Below are 13,853 nucleotides of genomic sequence, written 5' to 3'. Positions count from 1 at the left end.
TACGTTAGAGAATTATTTGCTTTATAAACAATTTGATGCTAGAAAGAAAAGAATTATTTCTGAACAAAAACAATTGTGTTGGGTTACCCTTTGTTCTTCCTTTAACCGAATGACTCCTTTGCAACGTATTTGGGACCATGTTAAAAGATTTAAGTTTGCCAAATTAAACAATAACACTACAAGATCTAAATTTTTGGACAACCCATCTAATGCTCGTGATTTTTTAGATAAAATTGCCTCTTCTAATGGCGTTGACCCTGATCGTAATACTTTAGATTTATTTTTTGCTTCTGAAGGTTCTGAAATATCTCGATGGATCGGCAACTCCTTCGAATATTATGAATTTGAAGCTTCTTTGGAAAACAAAAAGAACACGTCTCCTGGCCCTGATTTCATTCCATACTCAGTTATTAAAAAATTACCTATTAATGTAAAGAAAATTCTACTTAGTATTTACAATCAGCTTTGGTTTCATAAAGAAATCCCAGCTATCTGGAAAGTTCAATTTGTAGTTCCTATTTTAAAACCAAATAAGGATTCTAATAGTTTAGATGCTTATCGACCCATTTCTCTTACTTCTTGTTTTGCTAAGTTATTTGAAACTATGTTAAAGAATCGGATTGAATGGTTTATTGAACATAATTCTTTGATTCCAGAATTACAGTTTGGTTTTCGTAAAGGCAAAAATACTATGTATAATTTGGGTTGCTTATTAGGTGATATCAGACACAATATGAAGAATAATAAATTAACTTTAGCAGTTTTCCTGGATATAAAAGGTGCCTTTGATAACATTAATCATGAATATTTAATTAAAAGTTTACACAACCTTGGTATTTCTGGATCAGTTCTGTATTGGATTTTTAATTTTTTAAATGACCGCAGTGTTTCACTTAAAATAAAAAATAACTTATATGGCCCCAAATCTACTTTCAAAGGAACTCCGCAAGGATCTGTTATTTCTCCTTTAGTGTTTATTTTGAGCCTCGTTGACTTTATGAAACGTATCCCTACGTACGTGAAGTATTCCTTTCAGCAAAGTCGAATGCACAGGAAGGTTTTCTCTAATGGTGGCGGACACAAATTAAACAATCCTCTGTCATGCACAATTTATTATTATATCATGGTAGAATGTTAATATCACACAACGACTGTAAATTACTGAATTCGGAGTTGAGGATTAAATTAAAATTATTTAGGACGACACAGGTGACTTACATCTTAAGGCGCTATAGATGTGAAAAGAGAATTAGTCTATGGTCACCTAGCTTTTTATAAGGAAGGAGCATAGACAACAATGAAAAAATTTATTTTTTCTAACACTCCTCCTTATATGCTCCTGTAATAAAAAGCTCCGTGATATACAGGTACATACATGTTAATAAAATCAATAAAGGAAGAAACAAAATTTCAAATGTGAATGAATGCACTAACATTCGATACATTTCAATTTTAAACCCTTTACAAAACATATATGTCTCTCAATACACAAAGGCTTATAGTAAATACATCAGCAAGCACTATTTGTAGATAAATACAAAAACATTAATTATTATCCTGTATCGCAAAACAATATGTCAAGTTCTTTTATTATGGGAATATTCTAAGTCTAATAACAACTTATGAGCACTGTCATTAATATGTACATGATAACATCAAAATGTTTGTCAATTATTTCGGACAAGAAATTCTTAACAAAACAGATATCTTTACATACATGGCAATATACTCAAATTCACATATTCACCAATTCATAACATAGCCAGTATATCTGCGATCTAACCAGTCATCTGCTTAATCACTATTGGCATAAGCTACATTATCTAAATCATTACTTCTTTGAAAACAAAGACCATAATTTAGAATTCCAGCTAAATATTTAAGAACCCGTTTAGCGACATGCCAATGACTCTAGTCGAAAAACATTGCTGACTGTACTATACAAAATCAGCTGACTGCAAGCGTAAGATACATCCGAGTGGGTGCACAGTAGTAATAAGTACATAAGTGGCTCTAAAAGCTGTCTGGATTAAAATTACTCATCTTGTAAATACAGCTTATCAGATTCATCCAGCTTGCAGTTTACTGGCAATAGAGTAGATACAGATTTACAATTACTCATGTAAAATTTAGCCAAAATGCGCCTTATGAAACTGATCTAATACAGTGATATTATATGTTACAGTTACTTTCATACCAAGACAATCCTTAAACATCCTTTAAAATTGAATTTCAAAGTTAGTCTTTAAAAATGAAAGCAGTTCATTAATACAGCCGTTGATAGATACAAATGCTAAGAAAAATATTTAAACCTTTGTTATTTCTTAGCATAGAGATAAGGCTCACATTATACTTTGTTTACAGCCATAACGAAATTATACAAATCATGCTAAGACATAATAATGATAATAGATTCATCTTTGGTTATCTTAACATAAACATAAGGCTCGCAATAACTTTGTTTGCAGCCATTTTCATTTAAAACTGTAAACTTTTACATTTTACATGACATGCTTGCTTCAAGCCGTCGATGCTTTTTCTCAGTAAACATACTTTAATATTATTTCATAACCAGCTGGTTGCTCCATATAGATAGATGGTTCATCAAAAATTACCGTTAAAAAAAAAATGTAACGTCTATACGAACCATAACGTAGCGCCGGCTGATTTGAAATACTAAGCAAAAGTCTGAGGGTTTAATGTCTTACAATTGGCATATTGATATCCAAAACAAAAAAAACTTTACCCTACTTTTGACTGTAACCACAGGCAACAAAATGAACTTTATATCTAACAGCTCAACAAATTACCTGCAAATTCTAATAAGAACCCACTTAATTTCATAGCCCGGTCTACCAGTTCCCATACATGATTTCTTACTTGTTAAATTACCAAAGCGCGTCACGCAAAATAGGCGCTAGACGTCGACTTGCGGGAAAATAAATAAAAAAAATAAAACTTTGGCCCTGCTACAATAAAATACATATTAGCAGGTAAGCCACTCATGTTTTAAAAGGAAAAACTGATAGCCTCAGTGTATGTTTATTAGTGGTTCAGTTTGATAACTAATAGTGACAACAGTTAACAAACAATTACCTTCTCTGAGAAAATACCTCTCGTACTGCGAACGGGGGCAAGACATCGACGCATCGGCAGTGACCAATGTAATCGACTCTCCTCCTCAAAATGAAGGGTCAGGCAGAGAGGATGGAGTGTCTGAATTGCAGGTTCACGTCACCCTCATCACCACCATCTTCATCGAGCGACAGGAACTGATCAGAGAGCGGAGACTGCACATCTGGCGTTACTACCGCATCTGAAACATTTTTAGAGATTATGTTAGAATATTACTAATATCACAGTTGTCATTATCACTATTATCACAGTTATCATTTACTACATGATCATAATTATTCAAATCATTTAAAATTGCTCATCATTCATTTGTAAAAATAAAATAATAATGCATTATCAAACTTTATAAAATTTTAAATGATCATGTACAGTAAAATGCTCTTACACACGCCTCACAACTGGTGTCTTGTCCATAAATTTATCCTCTAAGAAAGCTACAGGTAAAAAAAAACTTTGTGATAATGGTTGGGATCAATTACACTATATATATTTGTATTTGCTTTTACACATTTTCACCATAACCAACAAACATAATTTCTTGGTACACGGAAAATGTTATTCAGCCAGACACACCAGTGACTCAAATAAATTTGATCCAGTCCATTCACATTAAGGTATTTTATTTGAAAACGATCTACTGGGGAACAGACTACTGTCATTACAGCATCGCCCCTGTAATGATCAATCAAACAACATTCCTGCAAAATAGTTCTAGCTTTCATTAAAATAAAAATGCTCCAAAAATAGTCCATCGTCAAGGTGAATTACCTATACCATACCATGAAATTTAAGAAAAAACTTTACAAGTCATTGTTACAGTATTCTGTCCCATAATCACTGCATCAGATTTTAATATGTAAATCAGTATGTTTCTCTACCAAATCAATAAAAAAAAAAGGGAACTTACATCTTTATTCTTCATAAGATGACCAAAGCTCCTCCTGGCTCAGTCATCAGAGAATGTCAGCAAGAAGCGGGCTCCATTCCGAGTGCCGACTTGCATCTGGTCAACAAGTCACTGTGGGTCAGTTCCAGTGGTTTAGCAGCACATCCAATGCACAGCCTGGGAACAGATGTCACAGACATCTTCCCAGTAAAACACGGTACGCAGCTGCTTGGCACATCGTGTTCATACTGAAAAACGACACCAACACTGAATTCCACCACCCAGGACATACAAACCATCACGATGCAGAAGCCCAAGACGCCTACACTATACCATAAATGCATTGGCGCGGGAACAGCAGCATTGGCACTCTGTAGTCCCTGCCTAGAGCGAAGGGACGCTGAGTGACCTGATTCGGGAATGGGCTGCACTTGCAATTTTAGACTGTAAAGCCCATTACTTTTGTAAGTAGATAAGAAACAGTTGCCTGTGATTTTACATAAAATTTGATTATAAATCCTACAGTGTATTTTAACATTGACAACAATACTATGTTTTACGGGGACTTGAATAACTGAAAATAAATTACTGGCCAGCTGTGGCACAAAAATGACATTGTATAAACAAGTTTTCTTACTAAGGGAAACTTTACCTACAAGCTCACCGATAAGCAGTTCTCCACTAGCAACAGATATCAAATATGCCTTCTTATTATATTCTTGAAGAACTTCATGACTACTAGCTAGGAGAACAATCGCGCCACGAGCCACGATGACATCTTGACAGGGACAAGCTAAGTTAGCCGCAGCACACAGTGCGTTATCTTCTTTATCTTCTGTATTCGCTATTGCTCCCTCACGCTTCCTCTTCACAAAACATCTGCGGGCCGCTTTTCCATTGCGCTTGCAACACGAGCATAAAAGCTTGGTAATCTTCTCCTTGATCAAATATGCTGATGAAATATCATAGTCAGTTTGAACGTTGCTCATTCGATGGTCTTCTTGTAAAGGAAATGCATAGACAATCTCAATAGTAAGTGTGTTTGTAAATCCAGCAGTTTCCAAACCGGACACTAGAACAATTTCTGGCAAACTGGAGAGCAACATGTCGGCTGCCTCGTCATCCTCTACATTCTTCCCTATATCAGCACGCCGGGCGACGAGCTTCATCACACCTTCAGTGTAGACAGATACGCAGGTACAATTGTGGTACTCAACTCGGTGTGACTTTCGAAGTAGGAGTACTTTCCTGTAGTCTGTAGTCTTCAAAGGCGTCAGCGAGCTTTCTACAGTCGTCCTTAGATTTCGTACAATCATACAATTTCTTATTAGCTGATACAAATCGGTTGAATGGAAAAGGGTAGATGCACGCCGGTGCCCTCGCATTGTCGCCGCCGTTCGTGTCGTAGCCATCGACGCAATTCCACAAATCTTCTAACGATAACAGCATAGTTAGCATTAACTCGTCAGTCCATCTCATCTTCCGATTGACATTGACGTAGCAGAGATGATTGAATTTGTGATTCCGCCATTTTGAGGTTATTTTCCCGCATGCTCGTCTAAGTCGACAACAATCAAGTTTTATTCTTATCGAGCACACACAGGACCTGTTATTCTAATTTCTAAACCCTTCCTGGGATAAAACAGTAACCTGTAACCTTCATTGTCTGGACCACTAACCTTTCAGCAAAGTCGAATGCACAGGAAGGTTTTCTCTAATGGTGGCGGACACAAATTAAACAATCCTCTGTCATGCACAATTTATTATTATATCATGGTAGAATGTTAATATCACACAACGACTGTAAATTACTGAATTCGGAGTTGAGGATTAAATTAAAATTATTTAGGACGACACAGGTGACTTACATCTTAAGGCGCTATAGATGTGAAAAGAGAATTAGTCTATGGTCACCTAGCTTTTTATAAGGAAGGAGCATAGACAACAATGAAAAAATTTATTTTTTCTAACAATTCCTTTTACGCTGATGATTTAGTTATATACTTAGATTGTGATGATATTTCAGCCGGTGAGACTATAATGAATCAGTGCTTATTAACTTTATATAATTTACTACATAATCTACTTAAACTGGAAGTTAACGTAGCAAAAAGTTCAGTTATGATTTTTAGTCATGCTTGTATATTTCGCCCTAAAGTTTATTTTAACAACACTCTGTTACCATTTAGTACTTCTGAACGATACTTAGGTATAATATTAGACTCTGAATTATCTTGGACTCAGCACATTGAGTATATTTGTAAAAAAGCTGAGCTTCGCTTAAATGTCTTGAAGTCATTAGTCGGAGTCACTTGGGGCTCTGACCCAAAGATATTAAAAACGTTGTACATTTCTATGGTTCGTAGCCAATTTGATTATGGGTGCATCTTCTATGCTAACGCATCTAGTCATTTGCTTAAAAAGTTGGATGTCATTCAGAATAGAGCCTTACGTATTATCACTGGTGCTATGATGTCTTCCCCTATAAATTCTTTAGAAGTTGAATCCGGTGTTCCGCCACTATTTATAAGGAGAACTTACCTTATTGACAAATTTTGCCTTTCCTTAGTTAGTTCCGATAATGTTCTTGTGAGTCGATATTTGGAGGATTTTACTGTTCCTAATTATAACTTAGTATCAATGCCTTTTAGTAACACCTTAAGCGAATCGATAACATATTTAAATTTTGAGTTTCAAGATACTGTATTTTGGTACCACCTCCCGCCCTGTTTTACTTACAGCTACCATTGTCTAATGAGAGATATTCCGGTTATTATAATTAATTTTAAATCTAAATATGAATGTTACGAATTTTTAAATGATAAGTCTGATTATATTAAGATCTATACTGATGGGTCTAAAACCAATACTCGCACTAGCTTTGCTTTCTATGATTCTTCTATTAATTCAGGCAAAGTATTTTCCTGTAATACTTCTTTTTCAATTTATTCAGCCGAAATTCTAGCTATGATTTATGCTTTGTTGTACATTAAGTGTAATGATTTTGCGTCTCATAACTTTTTGATTTTATCTGATTCTATGAGTGCTCTTCAAGCTCTTTCATCAAAACAAATTGTAGCAAATGCTAATTATTTAATTTATGAGTTGCGAAAGCTATTTGATGATCTATCAAACTGTAAAATCAATGTAGAGTTTTGTTGGGTTCCTGGTCATTCAGGTGTACTGGGCAATGAAATTGTTGACTCTCTTGCTAAACATACAGTGAATTCTGAAATTTGTAGTTTTAAAGTTCCTCGTACGGATTTATTTAAATCTCTTAAAGATATCATGCTAAAGCGGTGGAAAATTTCTTTAAATAGTTCCAGAAATATCAAAGGGAAATGGCTGGCTGAGATTCAGCCCGACCCGTCAACCTCTGCCTGGTTCGAAAAAGGGAATGTTTACTCAGGCAGAGAGTTTATTAAAAGTTTATGTCGGCTGCGTCTTGGCCATTGCCGTTTCCCTGCTCATCTTTTTAGGTTAAAATTATCAACTACTTCTGTATGTAACTTCTGTCCCGCTAAAAATTGTAATTTAGACCATCTATTTTTTAATTGCCCCTATTTTAATATTCAGAGATTATTATTTATTTGTACTTGTAGTGACGTATTAAAAAATACAAAAATTCCAACATCCGTACAGGAACTTTTAAGGCACTTTGTATTATATAAAGTTATATTTGACTATGTAAAAAACACTTTCGGCCTTTTGTAGATGTCCGCGACTTTTTGTTTTGTAGATTGATAGTTTTTTTTTTTTTTTAAGTTGTGTGTGTAATATTTTAAGTAGTAGTTAAGGTTCTATTAGTATAATTATTGTAATTATATTCATGTTTAAGCTGATGGCCGTGTTGCCAATGCTTCAATAAATAAAAAAAAAAAAAAAACTAATATTGACATTGACAGCAATGATTGACAAAAGTACGCGACAAGGGCAAACAAGCTTATTGCAACGCACAACCTTATGCACATAGTTATACGGTGCATTTTCATCTGCAGGATAGGACACCTGCCACGTGGTTAAAGCTTCATATTTTATGCTCTGTTTACCGTAAGGTATTTAAAAAAACATTCCTAAAATACATTTTATGTTACTAAAGAATATTATAGTGACATTGGTAAAATTCCAGGTCAACGTATCTAGGTTTAGTACTAAAATAAACATGTCCTTAGAAAAAGCAAAACAAGTGGCAGCTTACAGGGCGGTAGACGAGTTTGTGACGAACAATTCTGTCTTCGGCGTTGGCAGCGGATCGACTGTTGTATACGCCGTGCAGCGCCTTGCAGAACGAGTAGAAACTGAAAAGTTGAAGGTGACCTGTATCTCTACATCATTCCAAGCCAAACAGCTCATTCTCAAGCATAACCTATTCCTTGGAGAACTCGACACAAGCCCTCGCATTGATGTTACCATTGATGGAGCGGATGAGGTGGATGCCAACATGACCTTGATAAAAGGAGGGGGAGGTTGCTTGCTACAAGAGAAAATTGTGGCTTCCTGTTCCAAAAAAATGATAGTTATTGCTGATTATACTAAAGACTCTTCTAAACTTGGAGATAGATATAAAAAAGGGATTCCAGTAGAAGTTATTCCTATGGCTTATGTTCCTATTAGAAACAAAATTGTGGATCTGTTTGGAGGAGATGTGAAATTGCGCAGTGCTGTTGCCAAGGCAGGGCCTGTTGTGACTGATAATGGAAACTTCATTCTAGACTGGATGTTCACCAATCAAGACTTGGACTGGGATCATGTCAACAAAACCATCAAGATGATACCAGGAGTTGTTGAGACAGGGTTATTTGTGAACATGTGTCAGAAAGCTTACTTTGGACAACCCGAGGGGAATGTTGTTGAGAGATCTGCTGCATGAAATTAGTGTTTTTTTTACATTTTATTTTGTATTTTTTGTTTCTGAGCTTGCACATGGCTAATGATAATTATATAAGTTTTAAGTGTAGAGTTAAGAACAAAATCATTTATTCATAAGTACACAAGTCAAAAATAAAATTATATATGGCTAAAAAAAAATGCTGTTAAGTTTTGGTGCAAATATGTATATTCTGCATTATTTATCAAATTTAATAGAGATTATTTGATATGAAAGACTTTATCTATAATAATAAATAGTTTATCATTAACATAGGCACCATCAAGATATTTTTGGATTTGTATTTTTTTATACTCCATGATCTACAAAGTGATTTTTTTTTGTAGTTTACAATTTTAACAGCTTAGAATGTTAAAGTATTTTGTGGGACTGTTACTGACCTCTAAATTATGCTGAATTATGGCAGTGTCCTTAACCATAGCAACACTTAATATACTTAAGGGGCTATTCATAAATTACGTCATTTCAAATTAGGGGGGGGGGGGGTCTGGACATCGGATGACGGTAGCATGAAGTAGGAGGAAATGGGGTCATTTGAAGCATGATTTTTGGATGATTATATTATATTATATATCAAAAATCGTCAAAAATCGATGACGTAATTTATGGACAGCCCCTAAGTTGATCATAACTGTCTGCTGTTCTACTTCAATCAATGGTATCAAGTAGCTGTAATTTGTCAAATATTTTGGAAAGCTGTTTTGTTATTATGTGGATATGTTAGTAAAGTTTGAAGAGTCATTTATAAAAGAGGTGTAAAGTCTAAGATAAAAATCATGCCTTCATATTCAAGTGTACATGTGGCACTATTTTGGTTACAATAGTGGTAACTGAATTCTGCAATGACACCAGAACTCTTGTATTCTGGATGTATTTACAGTGACATCTATGTTAGGTATTTAATTAGAGGCACAATTTTTTCTTAGGTTTTATACCATGTCTTATGAATCTTATGATGTGGTCATATCATATAAGTAAATTGCTTCAATGTATCTGCTGCTGTTTATACAAGGTACCTAAGGTGGCCCTTAGTGGGGTGGCCCCCACTAGCGTCTCCCGAGCGTAGGCGTTTACTCAACCCTATGGCTGTTGCTCGACACAACATTGGCGCAACTGCGCAGCGACGTCATTTTCCATAACGCTGACTAGACGCCATCGCCAACGCCCAAAAGACGCTAGTGTGGAGTGGCACTAAAAGGACACACTTTAGGATGACTTAGGGCCAGTTGCACCAACCACGATTAACAGACTGATAAACGTCGAGCAGCAGAGAACTATGAAACTTTCCATACAACAAAATTTAGCGAACGCTAAAACGGTGACAAACGGTTTGGTGCAACCGACCCTTACTGTTTATTGTTAAAAAATAAATGCTCAACATCAGGTGCCATATATTTTATTCTACATTTTCACACCTATAGGTACAGTAAACAATGCATTTACGAAATAAACAATACACATGTATTTAAGTTTGTTCCTTCAGATCTGGTAAGTATGTACTTAGTTACAAATAATGTTATTATTTATAGCTTAAAATATCTTAAATTTCACAATCAAATGACAAACATGGAATGTTTTAAATACTGGCATGTGTGATTGATGTGATGTATGATTTAAAAACATGCATTTCTAAATTATAAAATTATCCTGGTTGATGTAAGTCTAGTGAAACTAACCGTGAATCATTCAAAAATGTTATGGATATAATTAAGTTTGCCAAATTTGTAAAAGTTACATAAATAAATTTGTTCCTAAAATGAGAAGGTGAATCCTTATTTATCATTATTTTAATAATTCGATAGTTTGATATTACAAAACTTATTTTAAACTATGGTTTGATATTAGGTACAAAACTTATTTAAACTTATACAGATAGTCTTTGGTTATTAAAACAGCTAACGTGCAGTTTTATAAAGGCTCATTGGATCTTGAATATCTTGATAGAGACACACTAAATCACTCATCTCATCTGTTCAGACTCAAGGTTTCAGAGATAACCAAGTCTGGCTAAATGGCTAAGAAGTTGATAGAATACTTTAAGTAGGTAATAGTCAAGTTCTACCCATTAAACTACTAATTTTAACTGATTCATTTGTCCTGTGCTTATAATATGTATCATTCCTTTCCAACACTTATATAAAAATATAGGTAACTATACCAATAACTTGTTGCAAGTTTCTTCTCCTAAGGCGCCATTCATTTTCCGTGTTTGATAAGTATTAAATTAAACGTCATAATTCCATAGAAAAAATATATATCGCATTTTTGAGATACTATGAAAACCCCCTCCCAGCTCCTTGTAAGAAAAAATAACACATTTTCGATCCCTCCTAAATAGTCTTACATAATAAATGAATGGCGCCGAAGCTGCTATAATTTCATTATCCCTTTGAAGAATATAATTTGTGCTTCCAAGAGTACAGTAAGTATGAAAAATAGGCCGAATTACTTTAGTGAGCTAGTAAAGACTAGTTTTCTTCATGATGCGTAAGAACTCATCTTGGTTGATTTCTCCGTCACCATCCCTGTCTGCTTCATCTATCATTTCATGCAGCTCTTCATCTGTTAGATTTTCTCCAAGTTCCCTTGCCACTCTCTTTAAGTTCTTGAATGAAATTTTACCTGGAATTGTATGAAGTAAATTGTAGATTTTATTTACACAATTGCATTTTTAGGGTTCCGTACCCAAAGGGTAAAACGGGACCCTATTACTAAGACTTCGTTGTCCGTCCGTCCGTCTGTCCGTCTGTCTGTCACCAGGCTGTATCTCACGAACCGTGATAGCTAGACAGTTGAAATTTTCACAGATGATGTATTTCTGTTGCCGCTATAACAACAAATACTAAAAACAGAATAAAATAAAGATTTAAGTGGGGCTCCCATACAGCAAACGTGATTTTTGACCACCAAAGTTAAGCAACATCGGGCGTGGTCAGTACTTGGATGGGTAACCGTTTTCTTTTTGCATTTTTTTCGTTCTTTTTTTTTGCTTTATGGTACGGAACCCTTCGTGCGCGAGTCCGACTCGCACTTGCCCGGTTTTTTTTAGCCTAAACCAAAACACTGATCAAACTAGTTGCTTATCTTATTGGATTGCAAGAAGGTTAATATGAAATTGTAACCATATACGCAGGGCCGTCTTAAACTATGCTGGGGCCCATGGGCACATAAGAATTTGGGGCCCTTTTGGAAAGTAAAAAAGCGAATTAAACTAACATTCTTCTACTATGATCTTCTATTTACTATGGGTAATCAAATATATACTGTTACCACCTGTCCTTTGGGCCCCCCTGAGGATGGGGGCCCTGGGCATGGGCCCTGTGTGCCCTTATTGTAAAGACGGTACTGCATGTGTGTCCGTGGCCATCTTTAGCATTAAAAGTAGGTATTAAAATTGAGTTAGGCTTAATAGAACTCACCAGTTTCATCATCATCAAACAATTTGAAAGCTTTCATGATTTCTTCCTTTGTATCCTTCTCTGCCATCTTCACTGTCATCAACTCCAGAAAATCTTCAAATGATACTTTGCCATCAGATTTATCAATTTCTGCGATCATCTTTTTGATTTCCTCTTTTCTGGGTTCAAAACCAAGGGCTCTAATTGCAACTTTTAGCTCCTTTGTATCAATTTTTCCGGTATTTTCTGTGTCAAATAAATCAAATGCTTCTTTTATGTCCCTTCTTTGTTCTTCAGTGAGCTCAAACTTGGGCCCCGATTTCTTCCGAATGCCTCCTGGTGGAGCATTACTAGTTCCGACCTTTTTCTGGGTTGTTGTTACTGCCGTTGTCTGAAATCAATATGAACTACAATGAAATTCCATTAACAGCATTTAGCAAATACGGGTGTTATCTTTAAATTATAAAAGCAGAATAAAAATATACAATGTAGGCATGACAATTAGTAGGTAGTTCTTTAGCTAACAAATTCGTTTTATAAATTATGTATAAAGAAATATACACCACGTGATCAAATGTAAATGATATTAGAACTGAATTAAATATTCACTTACCATTGTTTGTACCATTAAGAACGGGGCACAATTGTAATTACCTGTAATCTATATGTGTTTTTCCGATAGTTATAATAATTATGATTTAGTTTGTTAAAGATTTTTAATTTTTTTAAGGAATAGAAATAAATATAAACGGTCCGAGTTGTCAATAATTGATCCCGTCTTTTTAAGCACAGGAAAAAACAGCGGAACAAAGTTGTTTCTTGTAATTCATAGATAAGAATAGGCAGTTGTTACCGTAACTCAAATAGCTGAGCACGTGGCAACATTGACCCATAGATTTATAATATATAGAGATACCTTCTCACCCCGGCTACTCACGTAACCCCGGCTACACACGTAACGATAAATCGTTGCGATAAAACTGTGCAGTCCGACTGTGCAGATAAATCGAACCGTGTGTGTGACAAATAGTTACGATAATCGACAACGATTTGTCATACACACGGTTCGATTTATCTGCACAGTTTTATCGCTACGATTTATCGTTACGTATGTAGCCGGCATAAATACCATCTGTGGCCTATTTTATAAAGCTACAAGTTACAATTTACAAGCGGAAGTCCCTTTCTAACCCTATGTGTTAGAACGAGACTTCCGCTTGTAAATTGTAACTTGTAGCTTTATAAAATAGGCCGCTGGTCTTTTGCCATCCGAACGCAATCCCCGAGGTTTTAGGGGGGCTGCCGCGAAAACCGAAATTCGCAAATTGCGGGGATCTTTCTCTTTTGCTCCAAGGAAGGCGTAATTGAGTGACAGAGAAAGATGCCCGCAATTTGCGAACTTCGATTTTCGCGGATATAGCCCTACTTCGACCCTCTCACTTGCGGCCCGGGAGCCTGCCTGGTCATTTTGTATGTAATATTGACAAACGACAATGTCTGAAGTTTTCAGTTTATAATATCTGATAAAGTCATAAATATTAACAAA

General features: G+C 35.4%; 3 protein-coding genes across 7 annotated transcripts; 1 reads left to right on the top strand and 2 right to left on the bottom strand.

Annotated features, from left to right (window-relative positions):
• Nucleotides 1-1,097: 1,097 nt before the first annotated feature.
• Nucleotides 1,098-5,987, bottom strand: LOC134666806 (uncharacterized). 4 transcript variants are annotated; one of them, XR_010098550.1, is made up of 3 exons: nt 4,674-5,987; nt 4,043-4,269; nt 1,098-3,316 (listed from the first exon to the last, which is right to left on the bottom strand). XR_010098550.1 is itself a non-coding variant. In XM_063524104.1 (2 exons), the coding sequence occupies exons 1-2, from the start codon at nt 5,431-5,433 to the stop codon at nt 4,099-4,101; spliced, it is 927 nt and encodes a 308-aa protein (XP_063380174.1). In that variant the 5' UTR covers nt 5,434-5,987; the 3' UTR covers nt 1,098-4,098. The 4 variants fall into 4 exon arrangements, 1 of the variants encoding a protein (XP_063380174.1); XR_010098549.1 differs by having other exon boundaries at nt 4,678-5,987; XR_010098551.1 differs by having other exon boundaries at nt 4,686-5,987.
• A 2,070-nt stretch (nt 5,988-8,057) lies between these two features.
• LOC134666669 (ribose-5-phosphate isomerase) lies at nt 8,058-9,372 on the top strand. Its single transcript, XM_063523896.1, has one exon. The coding sequence runs from the start codon at nt 8,109-8,111 to the stop codon at nt 8,889-8,891; it is 783 nt and encodes a 260-aa protein (XP_063379966.1). The 5' UTR covers nt 8,058-8,108; the 3' UTR covers nt 8,892-9,372.
• A 917-nt stretch (nt 9,373-10,289) lies between these two features.
• On the bottom strand, nt 10,290-13,095 carry LOC134666670 (uncharacterized). Of its 2 annotated transcripts, XR_010098541.1 has the most exons (4): nt 12,921-13,095; nt 12,329-12,698; nt 10,774-11,531; nt 10,290-10,737 (listed from the first exon to the last, which is right to left on the bottom strand). XR_010098541.1 is itself a non-coding variant. In XM_063523897.1 (3 exons), exons 1-3 carry the CDS (start codon nt 12,933-12,935, stop codon nt 11,368-11,370), a joined length of 549 nt encoding a protein of 182 aa, XP_063379967.1. In that variant the 5' UTR covers nt 12,936-13,095; the 3' UTR covers nt 10,290-11,367. The 2 variants fall into 2 exon arrangements, 1 of the variants encoding a protein (XP_063379967.1); XM_063523897.1 differs by having other exon boundaries at nt 10,290-11,531.
• Nucleotides 13,096-13,853: the final 758 nt, after the last annotated feature.

The sequence above is a fragment of the Cydia fagiglandana genome, chromosome 8, assembly GCF_963556715.1.
Source record: "Cydia fagiglandana chromosome 8, ilCydFagi1.1, whole genome shotgun sequence".
NCBI classification, from domain to species: Eukaryota; Metazoa; Arthropoda; class Insecta; order Lepidoptera; family Tortricidae; genus Cydia; species Cydia fagiglandana.
Note: the sequence above shows the minus strand (reverse complement) of the source record. Positions and strands in the feature narration are given on the sequence as shown.